Source organism: Mytilus californianus, unplaced genomic scaffold, assembly GCF_021869535.1.
Source record: "Mytilus californianus isolate M0D057914Y unplaced genomic scaffold, xbMytCali1.0.p SCAF_7, whole genome shotgun sequence".
NCBI classification, from domain to species: domain Eukaryota; kingdom Metazoa; phylum Mollusca; class Bivalvia; order Mytilida; family Mytilidae; genus Mytilus; species Mytilus californianus.
In genome coordinates this window covers 94,259,766-94,277,361 of record NW_026262723.1, presented here as the reverse complement: position 1 = coordinate 94,277,361, position 17,596 = coordinate 94,259,766, and the positions used below count along the sequence as shown (strand labels likewise).

At 31.8% G+C, this 17,596-nt stretch overlaps 1 protein-coding gene across 1 annotated transcript in view; it reads left to right on the top strand.

Annotated features, from left to right (window-relative positions):
• LOC127708692 (bifunctional apoptosis regulator-like) overlaps positions 1 to 17,596 on the top strand; it is a 38,834-nt gene that overhangs the window by 2,730 nt on the left and 18,508 nt on the right. The window contains exons 3-6 of the mRNA XM_052213807.1: positions 2,178 to 2,388; positions 3,836 to 3,989; positions 5,289 to 5,437; positions 10,414 to 10,572. Of these exons, the coding sequence (XP_052069767.1) occupies positions 2,178 to 2,388; positions 3,836 to 3,989; positions 5,289 to 5,437; positions 10,414 to 10,572 (673 nt within the window). The remainder of the gene's footprint in view (positions 1 to 2,177; positions 2,389 to 3,835; positions 3,990 to 5,288; positions 5,438 to 10,413; positions 10,573 to 17,596) is intronic.

Genomic DNA, 17,596 nt, shown 5'->3' with positions numbered 1-17,596 from the left:
AGGTTCAAATCTCATATTTTTGAAAACAAATATCCTGACTTCCTCCACTTTTGCTACTATCTTTTGACTGTAAAGTAGTTATTGTCAGGTTATAATTTGTTTTCATATTATAGTCACCAGCTATTTCAGGCGATATCTTATCAAGATTTCATCAATGATTGGATTCGTAATAAATAAATCTTTGAAAATTACAATTGTGTTACCTTACAAATTTTGATGTCAGCAGCTTAAGTTTTTGTCCATAAGTTGCAGGACGAGTGACATAGGGATGCTATTCTAGTGGTGGCCTTATATTTTTGTATAAAGCTTTTATATTTCAGAAGGTGGAAAGCCTTGATGCTTCATACCTAGTATACAGATGCCTTTTGTTACGATGTTTCCATCTGTCATATGTCCATTGTCCTTAACCACATTTTCATGGTTCAGTGACTGCTTAAAAAACTGTATATTTTTTTTTGTCTTGTGATTTTCTCTTGTATAATGAGTAATAGACTGGCTATATTTCCTATATGGGATCCTTGCAAGGTTAATTTGTCTGTCAGACAAGGACCACCAGACATTGACCTCATTTCATTGATCAGTGATCAAGGTTCATATAGGGGCCATATAGTTTTACCCTTATCTGTCATTCCGTCATTCTGCAACGAATAGTTATATGGACTTTTTTCTAAACGCCTTCACATACATGTATGGAGCTGATGTTTAGTATGTGAGTCTACTATGATGGGTTACAGGTGGAGTTTACGTTTGGTTCCGCTCCGCTGATTTGTGCCGACTTTGGACTTTGAAAATTAATTATGTGAAAATAACAGTATAAAGACTTTTATTCTCAAATATCTACTAAAAATGGCTTCAAGCTTTTTTTGCAAGCAGGGCCATTAGTGTCGTTCCTACACATCTAGTTTCTATTGAATTCTTCAGGAAAGTTAATTTCTTACAGATGCCAACAGGTTTAATGTATTGCCTTCAGTTACAAAGTATAAATGGCAAATGAGGGCCATCAACCTGAATATCACATTTTCATATAAGATTGATTTAATAGTTTTATAGAACCTTGCAATAGTGGCCAACATCTGCTATTACTGCTTTAGTTGCCAACATCTGTTATTTCTGCAGCTGCCAAACAGTGTCCATTCATTAACATGAAAACGCTTTGACGAAATCTTTTCAAATTTAGATATGTTGTTTCCTGTGACTAAATGAAGGTCAAATTCAATTTTCACAATTTTAGCTGTTCTTGATGTTGAGTTGTAGACCTTTCAGTAGCAAAAGTGATACTTTTCACTGCTTATTATATGATTTATTTATTTTGAGTTATTTCCCTTTGAACAGAAATGGTGCAATTAATAAGTATATGGATAGATAGTCTATCAATGATTGTATCTGTTTTATTCATGCAATAATTTCCACCTTTTATCAAGATAACAAACATGTGGTAATTATCAACTAACAAAATTATAATTGGAGTGACAGATTTATTTGAAAATTTTGTGTTTCCTAAGTGTTGTTGAAGGTAAGCTCTGTAGGACGGTACACATATAGTTAGAAATTTACTGCTCATTATTATATATTTTGAAATTAATTACAGATAAGTTTTATAGATTAATATTAATTATTATTATAGTATTAATGATAACTGATATTTTGGAAATTATTTTTTTTTCTTTTTCTTTAGGTAAATGTTTTGAAGAATTTTGTGGTAGGCTTGTTTGTTATTCTGTATAAACTAATTTTCTGAATGCTATATATATATTTTTATATGGAGCAAACTCCTTTAAAAACTAAAACTTATATTGTTTATTAATAAACATGTATATAGATTTTTGATTTTGAGCCCAGTTTTCAAGTTGGTCCTAATCGGGGGTCCAAAATCAAACTGTTTGATTTCAACAAAAATTGAATATATGGGGTTCTTTGAAATGCTGAATCTAAACTTTTTTTTTTACATGATCATGTTTAGGGGTCCAGATTTGCAAATATCATTTTCATGCAGGAAAATGCAGTTTGCTGTCACTATGACAGCCTCTTGTTCAAAGATATTCTCCATTGAAATCACACAGCCTGATGGAATCAGGATTTTAGAGAGAAAGTTCATGCACAGCTCTTGTCAAAATTTGAATTTAACCTATGCCATGCATGATTAAGAGGCATAAAATTGTGACATTTTTATTTTTTAGAACATTGACAGAAAAAGCTTTCAAAGAAAAGATAGAGGAAAGAAAATCTACTATTATGACATCAGAAATGAAAAAACTGGTAGAGCAATATGACAAAGCTATGACAGTCACTGTGCCATCTAACTCAATCAATTTTAACTGGGAAAGAAACCGGAACAGAAATGGTGCAGATTTTTGTTCTGGGATACTTTGCATGTTAGGAATAGTTACAGTGAGTAAATGAAAGGGTAGCAGGTTAAAAATCTGCTTAAAAATGTTATTAGTTATAATCAATATTAGAATATTAACAGTTCACAAACAAGTCTAGCTTGCAATGTTTTTTTTTTACTGATAATTTCAATAACATAAGAGTTTCCAGTTTATGAAAGTAGAGGTATACCTAAGAATCCGTCGTCAGCCTAATTTAATACTTCAATCAATTTCCAGACAAGTAACAAAATGAAATTATGACTTTGACTTAAGTATTAAAAGGTTTCTAACTTTCTTATAAAAAACAAGTGAAATAATATGTATATCACAATAATGACTGACCAAACTTGAGTTTACTTATATATGAATATAACTGTTTGCTGCCTTGTTGTCAATTCACTAATGAATTGTTTACAAAAGCACTTGTCATACAGTGATTATTTAATGAATCCCTTTTTGTTGTTTAAGTGTGAATGATAACCCTACAATTGAGAGAACATAAGTTTGTCTATATGAATAACCCATGGTGCATTTTCAATAAAGAGAACAGTAAAAAAATTGGTTATTTTTTGTATTGAAAATGGTTTTTTATTCATTAAGTGTTACCCTTGGCCGTCTGTACATACGTCCCGAAATTGGTTTCTGTTCTCTAACTTTAGTTTGCCTCAACCAAATGTTATGAAACTTATACACAATGCTTTAGTATTAGCACAAAACACAGATAAAGTTTGAATTTGAATGGCATCACTTTTACCGTTCTAGAGTTATGCCCCTTTACAAATGAAAAAATTGCTGAATTTTTCATATCCATTCTCTAACTTAAGTTTGCCTCAACCAAATGTTAGACAATGCTTATTACCTCAAAACTCAGATCAAGTTCGAATTTGGGTGGCATCACTTATACCGTTCTTGAGTTATTTCCCTTTTTGACGTTATATGCAAGCGGGGGCATCATCTGTGTCCCATGATCACATTCTGCATTTAATTTATAATAAATCATTTAAATGATTTTGCTTGTGCAGCTTGGGTCATAATTTTTATCAGTAAGTTCAGAATTTTTTTTTTTAGCAAACTGTAGATATTGATTTTTGTTATAAAGTTGGCAAATCTGATTTCCTTGGAGAATTTTGGGCCCAGTCCCTTTGTTATTGTCTATTGACGTTGAGACTTTTGAATAGTTACATATTAAAGTTAGTGACTAGGTCAGTTGAAGGGGGATCTTAAATGATATTTGGTATGCATTTTTTTTAGCATCTCATTTCCATGGAGAATATTAGGCATCACCTCGCCAGTCATGGTGAATTTTCCATAGTTGACATGATTAAAAGTTTGAGTTAAGATCAAGGGCCTTATGAGAAGTCAATGATAATTGGTATGTAGTTGTTACTTAGCATTGGCATATCTCATTTCCATGGAGATTTTTTGGTACTGTACCCAAACTTTACTGTAAAAGTGTATATTTTTTGTAGATTATATACTTGGTTTGGTACTGGAGAAACACTGATGATGATTTACTGACAAAGAAGCATGTCAGACAATGGACAGTAGAGGATGTTAATGCATGGTTATCAAGTATGCCATGGACAGAATCATACAGGGATAACTTTATCAATAAGTCAATTGGTATGTTGATCAAATTGTTTTTCTTTGTTTCACTAAGATCTGTAGAAAAATTTTGAACAGGAGACAAAAACTGGAGTTTTAAAAATTAGCTTGTTTTGCTCAACCTGTATTGAAACATTTTATTGATTGTGATAGTTTAATGGTGACTACTTGTGTTTTGGACAAATATTTGGTAGGATATACGGTGACAATAATCTGTATGGACATTGTTCATATCAGCCAGTGATTGTCATATGACCTTTACCTCATTTTCATACTGGAGTGGTCATGTTATGTTTTCAGGATGAGGTCTGTTCTAGAGTGATTGTATATAATATATGGTATGTTGATTATACTACCGGTATATGTCCATCTGACATCTGCCCTTTTCATGTTCCAATGGTCAGGTTAAGTTATTAAGTTGAGACATGATTATTAGTAACAATTCTTGATAGATCACCTATATTGGTTTATGGATTGGTGGGTAGGAGTGTATGTCTGGTTCATATATGACAAATGGCCTTGACCTCATATTAATCCTCCAATGGTCAGGTTAATTTTTTAGGTTGAGACATGTTCATTAGTATCAATTCTTGATATGTAAACACTATTGATGTGTGGATTGGTGGGTAGGAGTATAATATATAAATATAAAAAATAAGATATGTCTTGTTCACATTATTATGTCAATTGGCCTCGACTTCATATTAGCCCTCCAGTGATCAGGTTTAAGTTTTCGGGGTGAGAGCTGTTCCTCAAGGACAATGATACTGATAGGTTAGTAAAATTGGTGTGTGGATATATTGGTAGATGTATAATTCTGTCTCATATATGTCAAATGGCCTTGACAAGGTTAAGTTTTGAGGATGAATCCTGTTTCACAATAACTTATCATTACTGCATACACTGTTTGCTGTATAGATTGGTAATGTGAAGCATATACTCCTCTAGCTAACATATATTATATAGTCTTGATCCCATTTTCACCACCCAGTTGTGATGCCAGTGAACAATATTTTTAATGTACAATGTTTGTAATGTGTATATTTATATATTTATATATGCTTCTGACATATGCGATATGACCTTGACATCATGGTACACTCCAGCAATCTAATGTTTTAAGAATGGTGCCTGTTCCTTCAAAAAATATTGTGCATTTATGAACATGTGCATTTGACAGGCTCTGTTCATTGCCCTTTTAAATACAATATATACAAGCATTGCAGTTGGGGAGACATCATGGTGTATTTTTTTATGTTGATTTTCAGTCATTCCAATTGTAAGGTTTCATGATAGTTCTGATTCTTTAAATTTTAGATGGACGATTGTTAGTAGCATTAAATGAAGAAGGGCTGACATCTATATTGAACATTTCTGTACCATTACATAAGGCAGCCATTTTAACAGCTATAGATAGCCTGAGAGAAACGGGAATGAAACATCCTTCAGATTTATGGGAGTATAAGGTAAACAATATTTTTCTTGTTATTGAATTTCAGATTTATGGAAGTATTAGGTTGAAAAAACTATGTTGTCTGAACTCAGATTTATTTCTCCAACAAACTAGACAGATATTTCAATATTTAGAGAAGTCTACTTTTAAAATTTTCTAACTTTATGAAAAGACTAGGTATCAGGATCTTTTTTATACGACTACAAAAAAATTTTGCATTCATATAATGCTATCACATCGTCGTCAGCGTTGTCGTCATCGTCCGAAGACATTTGGTTTCTGGACAATAACTTAAGTTTAAGTGTTCTCTATGAAATTTAACCTTAAGGTTCAATACCACAAAAGGAAGGTTGGGATTGTTTTTGGGGGTGATGGTCCAGCCCGTTTAGGAATTAGGGGCCAAAAAGGGGCCCAAAACAAGCATTTTTCTAGTTTCAGGACAATAACTTGTGTATAAGTATTTTGATTGCTCTGAAATTGTACCACAAGGTTCAATACTGCAAGTAGAAGGTTGGGATACATTTTTGGGGGTAATTGCCCAAACCATTCAGGAATTAGGGGCCAAAAAGGGGCCAAAACAAGCAATTTTCTAGTTTTCAGACAATAACTTGTGTTCAAGTGTATGGATGTCTCTTAAATTGTACCACATTTTACAAAAAGAAAATTTCTTTAAAAAATTTTTTTTGGAGGGGGGTAAAAAAAAAATTTTGGAGGGGGGGGGGGGGGGTAATTTTTTTTCCTCAAGATTTAAAAAATTATCAAATTTCTCCCCAAAAAATTGGGGGTCACAAATTATTTTGATAATTCTTTGTATATAGTCTGAAAACAGATTTACTAAGTATTGCACAACAGCACAGTGTTTTGCACAGCAGCAAGAAATCTTCAATTGAATATAAATTCAAATCATATAACCAAATTCAAGTTCTTTGACTACATTTATTCTGTGTCAGAAACCTATAATGTGTCAAATGTTTAATTACAATCCAAATTCAGACCTGTATCAAGCTTGAATATTTTGTCCATTTTTGCCCCAACTGTTCAGGGTTGGACCTCTGCGGTCGTATCCAGCTGCGCTCAGCAGAGCAGTTTATTGGCCTATATTTTCACTTTACCATCAATTTTTATACCCCCGCCGTTCTCTAACTTTAGTTTGCATCATTACCACAAAACACAAATCCAGTTTGATTTTTGGTGGCGTCACTTTTACCGTTCTAGAGTTATGCTCCTTTACAAATGGAAAAATTGCTGAATGTTTTGTTTCCGTTCTCTAACTTTAGTTTGCCTCAACCAAATGTTATGAAACTTATACACAATGCTTAATACAACAAAACACAGATCAAGTTTGAGTTTTGGTGGTGTCACTTTTACTGTTCTAGAGTTATGCCCCTTTACAAATGGAAAAATTGCTTAAACATTCGTTTCTGTTCTCTAACTTTAGTTTGCCTCAGCCATATGTTATGAAACTTATGCACAATGCTAATTTCCACAAAACACAGATCTTGTTTGAATTTTGGTGGTGTCACTTTTACCGTTCTAGAGTGATGCCCTTTTACAAATGGAAAAATTGCTGAATTTTTCGTTTCCGTTCTCTAACTTAAGTTTGCCTCAACTATATGTTATGAAACGTATACACAATGCTTTTTACCACAAAACTCAGATCAAGTACAACTTTGGGTAGCGTCACTTTTACAGTTCTTGAGGTTTGTCCCTTTATAACGCTATATGCAAGCGGGGGCATCATCTGTGTCCCATAGACACATTCCCCATTTATTTTAAAGCTAAGGTAATGGAAAAGCTAAAACTAAAAGTTTCCTTATCTATGAAGTCACAATATTTGCAGCTTTGATGTCACAAAGTAGGCTCTATTACTTGTTTCTGTGAAAAAACATTGGTTTTGGTAATTTTTTAATTGGTTTTTGTACCCCCAAATATAGACGCATGCAAGTACTGACTTTATAATTTACCGCAATGTTTGTATATATGTTGTTAATTATGTTTGAGCTTAAATCACCTGGTTTTGTATTACTTAATTTTTGTAGGCCGAAAATGGCCCTTAGCACACCTCCTCCTTTCTCCAGTCCTAACTAGTTGGTTTTCTTTTTGAAGTTGAAGTTAAAAATTGGAGAACCCTTCCAAATTACAATAAGCCACTTTTTGCGCACTAAAAGTAGTTTAACCCCACCCAGTATTTGCCAGTAACAAGTCAGGCTATTTAGAACATGTGTATTTTTGTTTGTGTTTTTGTCTTTGTTTGTTTATCTGTTTTTTTTTCGGAAGAGATTTTTTTTGTTGTTGTATGTTGTACAGTTGTACTGTGCAGTATTTATGTTGATTTCTGTTATCATTTTTTATGTATTACCTTTAGTACCTTTTTTTGTATTATCCAATGCCCAATGACCATATTACAAGCTTGAAGAAAATAGTTGACAGTGACTTAAATATTTGGTATGCAAATGCAGCTTAAAGAGTTTGTTAGCACTCACAAACATGTTTAACCCAGCAACATTCTATATGTGCCTGTCCCAAGCCAGGAGCCTGTTATTTAGTGGTTATGGTTGGTTGCTGTCTGTCATATTTGTTTGTCTTTTATTGCTTTGTTATAAATCAGGTTTTTGGTTATTTCATTAGAACAGTTTCACAGTTTGTCATATCTGGGCCTTTTATACATGAGCTGACTATACGGTATTGGTTGCTCATTATTGCAGGTCTTATGATGACATATAGTTGCTTAAATCGGCTATCATGTTGGATAGTTGTCTCATTGGCAATCATACCACATCTTCTTATATCTATATATAAAGAGATATATAAACATAAATAAACATGCTTAACCCAGCAACATTCTATATGTACCTGTCCCAAGTCAGGAGCCTGTTATTTAGTGGTTATGGTTGGTTGCTGTCTGTCATATTTGTTTGTCTTTTAAATCAGGTTTTTAACTGGATTTTCGAAGTAAAAATCGGTTATTGATATTGGGATGTACGGCGGGTGGGTGGGCGGCTGCCGAACAGTGTCCGTTCATTTACATGAAAACGCTTTGAAGGAATTTTTCAAATTTAGATATGTTGTTTCCTGTGACTAAATGAAGGTCAAGTTCAATTTTCACGATTTTAGCTTTTCTCGTTGTTCAGTTATAGCCCTTTCCCAAGAATTCAATCTTTGATGAATTAATCCATTTCTGTACAAAGGGAAATAACTCATTTTTTAAAAGATTTTTAAAAGACATTGTATTAATGATAAATGACATTTTGGATTTTTTTTCTTTTCTTTGGTAAGTTGTTTGAAGAATTTTGTGGTAGGTTTGTTTGTTATTCTGTATAAACTAATTTTCTGAATGCTATATATTTTTTTTTTATGAAGTGAACTTCTTTAATTAGATAATAATCTATTTTTATTAAAGGATATATTTCATTACATTACATTGTGTAGATAAAGTTGATAGATAAGTTGCAGATCTATATTAGTTTGTGACAAATGAAAGAAAAAATATTTGGAACTATTAATTATATTTGATTATAATTTGAAAATAGATATACATTGTGTTACATCATATCTAATTTAGAGAACTATTTTTAGTGAAATCATAACTATGTTAAACCATATTTCTGTTCAAAGGGAAATAACTCAAACTTATTCCATGAACCTGTAATGATAACATCAAATTTTTTTTAAGTCATGTGCGTTATGAAGGTAGATGTCACAGTTGTTATCTGGTATTTTATTTTTGTTGTGTGTGTGTGAAACTTTTCTAATGAAATACCCAAAAACCTGATTTATAACAAAGCAATAAAAGACAAACAAATATGACAGACAGCAACCAACCATAACCACTAAATAACAGGCTCCTGACTTGGGACAGGCACATATAGAATGTTTAATTTTTACATGATCTTGTTTGGGGTTCAGATTTGCAAATATCATTTTCATTATTAATTAGATAATAATCTATTATAAATATTCAATCACAATCCAAATTCAGAGCTGTTTTAAGCTTAAATGTTGTGTTCAAACTTGCTAAACTGTTCAGGGTTCATACCTGGGCCTTTTATATATGAGCTGACTATTGGTTGCTCATTATTGCAGGTCTTACGATGACATATAGTTGCTTAAATCGGCTTCATTTGGACTCTATTGGATAGTTGTCTCATTGGCAATTATACCACATCTCCTTTATTTTGTACTGTCAATGCTTCAGCAGATGTAGGTCACATGACCAAAGTTTCATGCTTCACTGGGTCTGATTAAGTTTTATATAAATATATGCCTTATAAATGATCGAAAACAACTTTGACCTGATAGGAATGGCCTTTATGGGGAAAGGCTGCTGTGTTGACAGCTATATGACTTTCATGTAACATTAGCATTTATAAATATAGACTAGTTAATGGACAGGAGGTTTTTGCATAAAGATCCACCTGTCTGATTGTGATCAAGTAGGTAACATTAGCCTAAATTTCATTCTTTATTGACTTTTTTTGTTAGTAGTCAAATACTCATTGGTGACAATAGACTTGGAGGAATAAAGCATTTTGGAGATGTAAGATGGTCTTAAAACATAGACAATTCTTACATACTTTTCATGCCACAATATCTTGTATTTTAGTTTAGTTCTGATATATATATATAGCACCTACAGCCATATAATTTGGTGTAAAGATGCATCTAGGGGAGTAAAATAACCATTTTTCTAAAAAGCCTGTTACACTGACCTTTATTTCATCATTCACTGGCTTGTCAGTTTTGTCTAGAGAAACTAAGTGGGCAATTGACATTGCACTCCTTAACAAGATTGATTAAGCTTTCACATATCAAATCCAATACAAAATGAGCTATTTAAATAAATGTAAACCCCTTGGTAAAACTTATGGGGAACTTGATTCAGACAAAGTACAAAATGATGCCAGTCTAATAATTACTTGTAATGCAAGTTTTCCTGATGTTATGCCAAAAAAAATTAAAGTTACAAACATATGTATTAAAATATTTCAGTCAATACACCCTGGGTATGCACTGTTTCTATTATATGGAATCAAAGATTACCCCAGACTTACAATCCTGTATTTTTACTGGTATGATTACTACAACATGTTCCTGCCATTTGTACACTTTACATGTCCAGCAGAGGAGTATGTCACTAACCTTAGTATGGTAAGTTACAGTTTCATTAGAATTGTATCATGTTCCTACTATTTTTACATTATACATGTCCTGAAGAATATTATGTCTCTAACCTTAATATGGTAAGTAACAGTTTCATTTTTTCATGTTCCTACTATTTGCACACTGTACATGTCAGGCAGGATTGGTAACCTAAACATTACACCATCATTTTTTTTCTTTAAAATAATAATCTTCTTTTTTTATCTTACATCTATGTTTTCTTTCATTGATTGTACTCTTTTCTGTCATACAGAAGTCCTGTTTCTATTCTGATTTAGTAAGTTTTATGTAAATCTTTGTTCTTATTCTTTGCAATTATAACATTTTAATTTTAATTTGCCCATATACATATTATTCAAAAGCCAATTTCACAGTTTTAAGATTGAGTTGTTGCCCTTTGTACTGTGATCCTTTTTACCTTAGAATTGTACCAAGAAGATAATACACTAGCTATTCAATGTGATTTTTAGTATGAAAGCTATTTTGTTTATAAACCGGACATAATATGGCTAGAAAATTGCAATAAAAGTCGCTAAAATATTTTGAAAATCGCTAAAACTCGCCAGCCGACTGACTTTATATTTATCAAATATTATGGAGTAAGGTCACAATGTTCTATAGCTGTTCAATGTCTGATTGCAGACACTCATCTCACTTATAATGCCCAAATGGAAATCTTCATACTATTTCTGGTTTAAAAACAAATATTCACAAAAAAGTTTGTATCCACTGCATAGAGCAAAAAGATGCTTCATTAAACTGTTTTATGCACATGTTTGCTTTTATATGATATATTTTGTGAAGATTTCTTACATCAATTTTCTACCATGACTCAAGTTCTCATGTACTTTTGTTGTATATTTTAGTCGCATTTCTAACTGTTCATTTTCTTACTGTAAATGATATGAAATAGGTTCATTTATTTGACATCCTTTGAAAATCATTAAATTGCTAGATGATTATAAGTAAATCATGGGAATTTAGAGCATAATCTGTTCATATTCAATATTTACTGTGAGAAATAAATTTGACAAAAAACGTTGTGTAATTCTTTAGAAATGAATTGCAATGTTTATTTGATGGATAAAGAAAGTCTAAGATGATATTAAACATGAATAAATCACATGATTAAAGTGCATGGTTATAATGCACTTTTCTGTAAGGTTGTTTAGTACTGTTACATGTATTGTCAGACACTGCTAATATAATATTTTTTTCTTTTCTGACTTAACCATTGTGAACTTTTAGAATAACAATATCAAATCCATCTTTTGCCTGGTTGAATGTACTTCAAATCCTATTTTGTGCAAATATTTTGTTTTTTCATCACTATTTTCAAAAGTGATTTTTCTTTTCCTGCAATTCTTAACTGATAGGGACAAAGTCTGAAAGGATTTGATAATAATATCCCACTCTAGTATGGGGGGCTATATTGAAATCACTTTTTTTCTTCCAATGAAGTCAAAAAAAATTTTTTTAGTAACACTTTTATCTTCTTTGAAACCACTGAACCAATTGCAATCAAACTTATGCGGAATAATCATAAGGGTATAAAAGTATGAAGTTAGTGTATTTTGTCCCAGCCAGTTCACAACATGGTTAATTCACTAGAAATAAAACAAGAGGGTATAAATGACAAGTATTTGTCTTATATCTTGAAAAACATAATAGATAAACCTCTTTTCAACTGATTTTTATAGTTTGTTCTTATGTTGTACTGTTACACCACTGTCCCAAGTTAGGGGGAGGATTTGTCGCCAGCAAACATGTTTAACCGCACTACATTCTGTATGTGCCCATCCCAAGTCAGGAGCAAGTAATACAGTGGTTGTTGTTTGTTGCTGTATATCATATTTGTTTTTCCTTTATTGTTTTGTACATAAATCGGGCCATTAGTTTCTCGTTTGAATTGTTTTACATTTGTAATTTAGGGGCCTTTTATAGCTTATTATGCAGTATGGGTTTTACTCATTGTTAAAGGCTTTATGGTGACCTATAGTTGTTATCTTCTACATCATTTGGTCACTGGCAATCATACCACATCCTCTTATTTTTATATCTTTATAAAGAAAATCTATCAGGTTCAAAAATTTGAAGAATGTCAAAATATCTCTACTCCTCATCTACTGTTAAAATTATCAGAGTGTTTCTTATAGGAGTTATTGTCCATAAATTACAATTTTTACCAGTTTTTACTTTATTGACTATTTCTAAATTATAATACTGAGTTAGAAAGAGATTGTAAACATCAAAAACATCAGTAAAACAAGATCTACAAAAATTCAGTATGAAACTATCAATTGATTTGTTACAGGAATTATTGCCCTTAATTAACAACTTTTGTCTCGCCTCGATGGAGTAAAAAAGTGAGACTTAGGTATGCTGTTTCTGATGGTGTCGGCGGCGGCAGTGTCAACAATGTATTAGTTTGTGATTAGGTCAGTTTATGGGGAACCACTAGTGGTAGGTCAATGATATTTTGTATGCAGTTGTATTAGCATTGGCACATCTCATTTCCATGGAGATTTATTTGGCCCCTTTCAGTCATGGTCTATTGACTTTGAAACTTTTGCCTACATTTAAAAATAAGAAGATGTGGTATGATTGCCAATGAGACAAATCTCTACAAGAGACCAAATGACACAGAAATTAACAACCATAGGTCACATGTATTAGTTTGTGATTAGGTCAGTTTAAGAAAACCACTTGTGGTAGGTCAATGATATTTGGTATGTAGATGCATAAGTAGTGGCACATCTCATTTCCTTGGAGATTATTTGGCCTTGCCCCCTCAGTCATGGTCTATTGACTTTAAATGTTTTGCATAGTTTACATGTTAAGTTTGTGATTAGATCAGTTTAAGAGGAAACGCTAATGTTTAGTCAATGATATTTGGTATGCAGTTGTTTTAGCATTTGCAAATCTCTTTTCCATTGTGATTATATGGCCCTACCCCCTCAGCATGGTTCATTGACTTTGAAACTTTTACATTGTTTACAAATTAAAGTGTGTGTTTAGTTTGTGTATAGGGAACCACTTATGATAAGTCAATGGTATTTGATATTCAGTTTTTTAAAAGCATAGGCATTTCTCATTTCCATTGGGTTATTTGGTCCTGCACCATAAATCATGGTCCATTGACTTTGAATGTTTTTCATAGTTTCCATGTTTAAATATTGACATCTGGATTCAATATTTGCATTATGCTATCAAAATAACAAAAAGGTGAGACATATCTCTGTGTCAACAGTTTAATAAATAGTTTTTATTTAATCTCCAAGAAAAAATCTATCAATTAACAGAGGCTGTAAACAAACAAAAAATAGCAATAAAGGATCTACAAATATGCCAATGTGACTGAATCATTATTGATAAAAAAGCAAACTTAGATTCGCATATATTTACATGAGTCTTTGATATTATATTGGAAGTTAAGGGCCATTTGATATGTCAAGGTCAGGGGTAGGTGAAAGATTCAGACACTATTATGGATTTGCAAATGATTTTCCACTCTTCAATGATAAATTAATTGATCATTGTTGTGGGAGTTATGCCCTTTGAGTTATGCCCTTTGACAGTTTTATATGCTTAAATATCTTCTAAAACCTTTTTTCAATGCATTGTAAATATCTGTTGAAAACCTCCTAGATGTAATAAAATACAAAACAATTAAACAATTACATAGTTAAAATATATATTAGCAAAGATATTGGAATATTACATAATAGTTAACATGGATAAATTCATTTTTGACAGAATAGATCTCAATAAAAAAGCTGTTAAACTAATAATCCTGAAAATACAGGAACCACACTTTATTTGAAAACAAAAATCATTCATAGAAAGACAATAGTTTTACCGGTGAATTTTGGGCTCTGTTGGTGATGGGGCTATCAACAAAGTTTTGTTTTCTAATTAGGTACATTTAGGAAATACAAACCTATAATAGTCCATGAATATTTGGTATGTTGTTACAACAACTATAAAGATGGTATTCAAGCACAGTCAGTTCATTTGCTTGAAAACATCTTTGTAGTTTAATGCCAAGTATGTCCAGAATACTAAATACTCTTCAAAAGTCATATTTTATGTAAAACAGATGAAACATATCTCTGAAGCAGGTTTTTCAATTATTAATTTTGGGTTGTACAGCCCCATGTGGCTCCAGTTGTTTCCCTGCAATAACTTATGAACCTATAGACCAATGCTAATGACAAAGCAGAGGTCAATTTTGATACATTTGTATCAACAATTTTCAATTTTGCTGTTATAGGGAAATGGTCCTTAATTGATTGGAAAATGACACGTTATATTGTTTCTATGCAGTTCATTGCTTTTTAAATTTTAAAATATGTTAGCGTTGTTACTGATGACACAATTGGGGACAAGTAAGATATTGACAATTTTTACTTTTACCATTCAGGAGTTATGGGCCTTGATGAATTGGAAAATGCAAGTTTTGTTGTTTCCTTGGGATAACATATGTAATGTTCAGCCAATGCTTATCAAATTTTGATATGTTGTTATGTATACTGAAGACTAAATGGAGGTCAAATTCGATATTGACTATGTTCACTTTTGTTGACTGACAAATGGCACTTTTATTATTTCATTTCCATGAAACTTAGGAACCATACAATAACATCTTTTCAAATTTTAAAATGTTGTAACTGATGGAAAACTAGAAGTCATGTTTGATATTGGCAATTTTCACTTTTACCATTTAGGAGTTATGTCCTTGGTTTATTGGAATAGGTTATAGATTATGAAACTTTAAGCAATGCTTTCCAATTTTTGATATGTTGTTACGACTGACAAAATGGAGGTATAATTAGATTACGATTTTTAATATTGTTGTTCAGGAGTTATTGCCCCTTCATTGCTTTAACAATAACACTAAATAATGTAATAAAATCCCATTTAGCTGTCATTTTGACAGCCTCTTGCATTTGATTATATTTGCATATACATTTTGTTAAATATGTTTGGAAGTGATCAAAGAAATATTTTTGACATTTATTTATTTAAAAAAGATTTTATTGGGATAAATTACTGATGCAATGTACAGTTTAAGTAATAATTTATATTTCAATCAGAATAAAATGTTATCAATTATTTTGTGTAATAATAAAACTTCCATAATAATGTATTAAAGCATCATAAGATAAATCATTGATGAATTAGAGAACCTTTTCTACATTCAGCATGCTGTGTTACTGCTTGGCTGTAGGTTACAATAAACCATTAGATTTTATGGGCGCAGCCATTTTATGAGCATGGTATTCAGAATTAAGAGTATAGCTAATCCTGATTGGTTGATATGTGCGCCCGTTATTTTTTGTTATTAGAGACTTCGTGCATTCTGCATTATACCAAAGGCCAAATAAATTATTTTCCTTAGCCCTAAAGGAACTGAGATGTCTTTTAAACGCTAGGATGAGACACGTATTTTAAGTGCAAAATTGATAGGCATTGGAGATAAGTACAAATTACGCTAAGAAAAGCAACGCGAACCTATATTTTTTGGACCAAAAAATACTGTCCTAATAACTTTTCTTTAATTCTAGCAAGGTTTCGTTTAAAAAAATCAACTTTCTAAAGTCTGTATCTCGAAAAAGGCTATCATTGTCGCCTATGGGGAAATTAATGGTTTATTTCAATCTGTAGTTGATAATATATTACCATCATTTTTATCAAGGGAGATTATCATTGTTTGTATCTCTGCAACATCTGTTAGCACATCTGATTAGTTAAGTCAATAAAGGTCAAAGCTGTTAATGAATAAAGAGTTTAATATATAAATTTACTTTTGTATGATATATATTTTTGAATTTTTTTTTAGAGCAAAAAAGTATAAGTAATTTTTAAAACAATGGGTGTAATTGTTGAGCTGACAATTTGGATCATCTAGGTTTAGGTCATGTAATCTCTTGGCAGCAGTTTAAAGCAATTTTCATCATTCATTGATGTATAGCAGATTATTATCTAATGGAGCAATAGTTTTCTTATTGTGGTGGTTAAAAAATGTTAGAATAAAAGACATAGTATATTATGCAGAATAGTGTTTGCATATCAAGCACTTTCTGCAATACTTGTGTGACAATACACACATAAAAGGATGAATAGTATTTTTTTTTAAATGACTGATAATCAGGGTACTTGTCAAGGGTTATTCTAATGTTCTGTCTAAAGTTAAACTCTTTGATATATTGATGATCATGTACTGTCTTCATTTATACCAAAGATTGAGAGTCAAAAATAAAATTGAGAATGGAAACGGGGAATATGTCAAAGAGACAACAACCCGACCAAAGAGCAGAAAACAGCCCAAAGCCACCAATGGGTCTTCAACACATTGAAAAAACCCACACCCAGAGGAGGGTGCTATGTTAAGCTTATTTTCTACATTCATATGATAGTCCTCTCTTGTTTTTGTTTTTATTTATGAGGGTTTTTTTTGTTCCAACATTTACCTATTTTGTAAAATCTTGACCTGAATTTAACAATATTACTAACAGTTGTGATATAATAATGTGTTTTTACAGGATACTGACATAATGCAGTGCTGTATAATGTTTATACATGGTACTGACATAATGCAGTGCTGTATAATGTTTTTGCAGTGTACTGACATAATGCAGTGCTGTATAATGTTTTTACAGGATACTGACATAATGCAGTGCTGTATAATATTTTTACAGTGTACTGACATAATGCAGTGCTGTATAATGTTTTTACAGGGTACTGACATAATGCAGTGCTGTATAATGTTTTTACAGGGTACTGACATAATGCAGTGCTGTGTAATGTTTTTACAGTGTACTGACATAATGTAGTGCTGTATAATGTTTTATAGGGTACTGACATAATGCAGTGCTGTATAATGTTTTTACAGGGTACTGACATAATGCAGTGCTGTATAATGTTTTTACAGGGTACTTACATAATGCAGTGCTGTATAATGTTTTTACAGTGTACTGACATATGGCAGTGCTGTATAATACTTATAAGT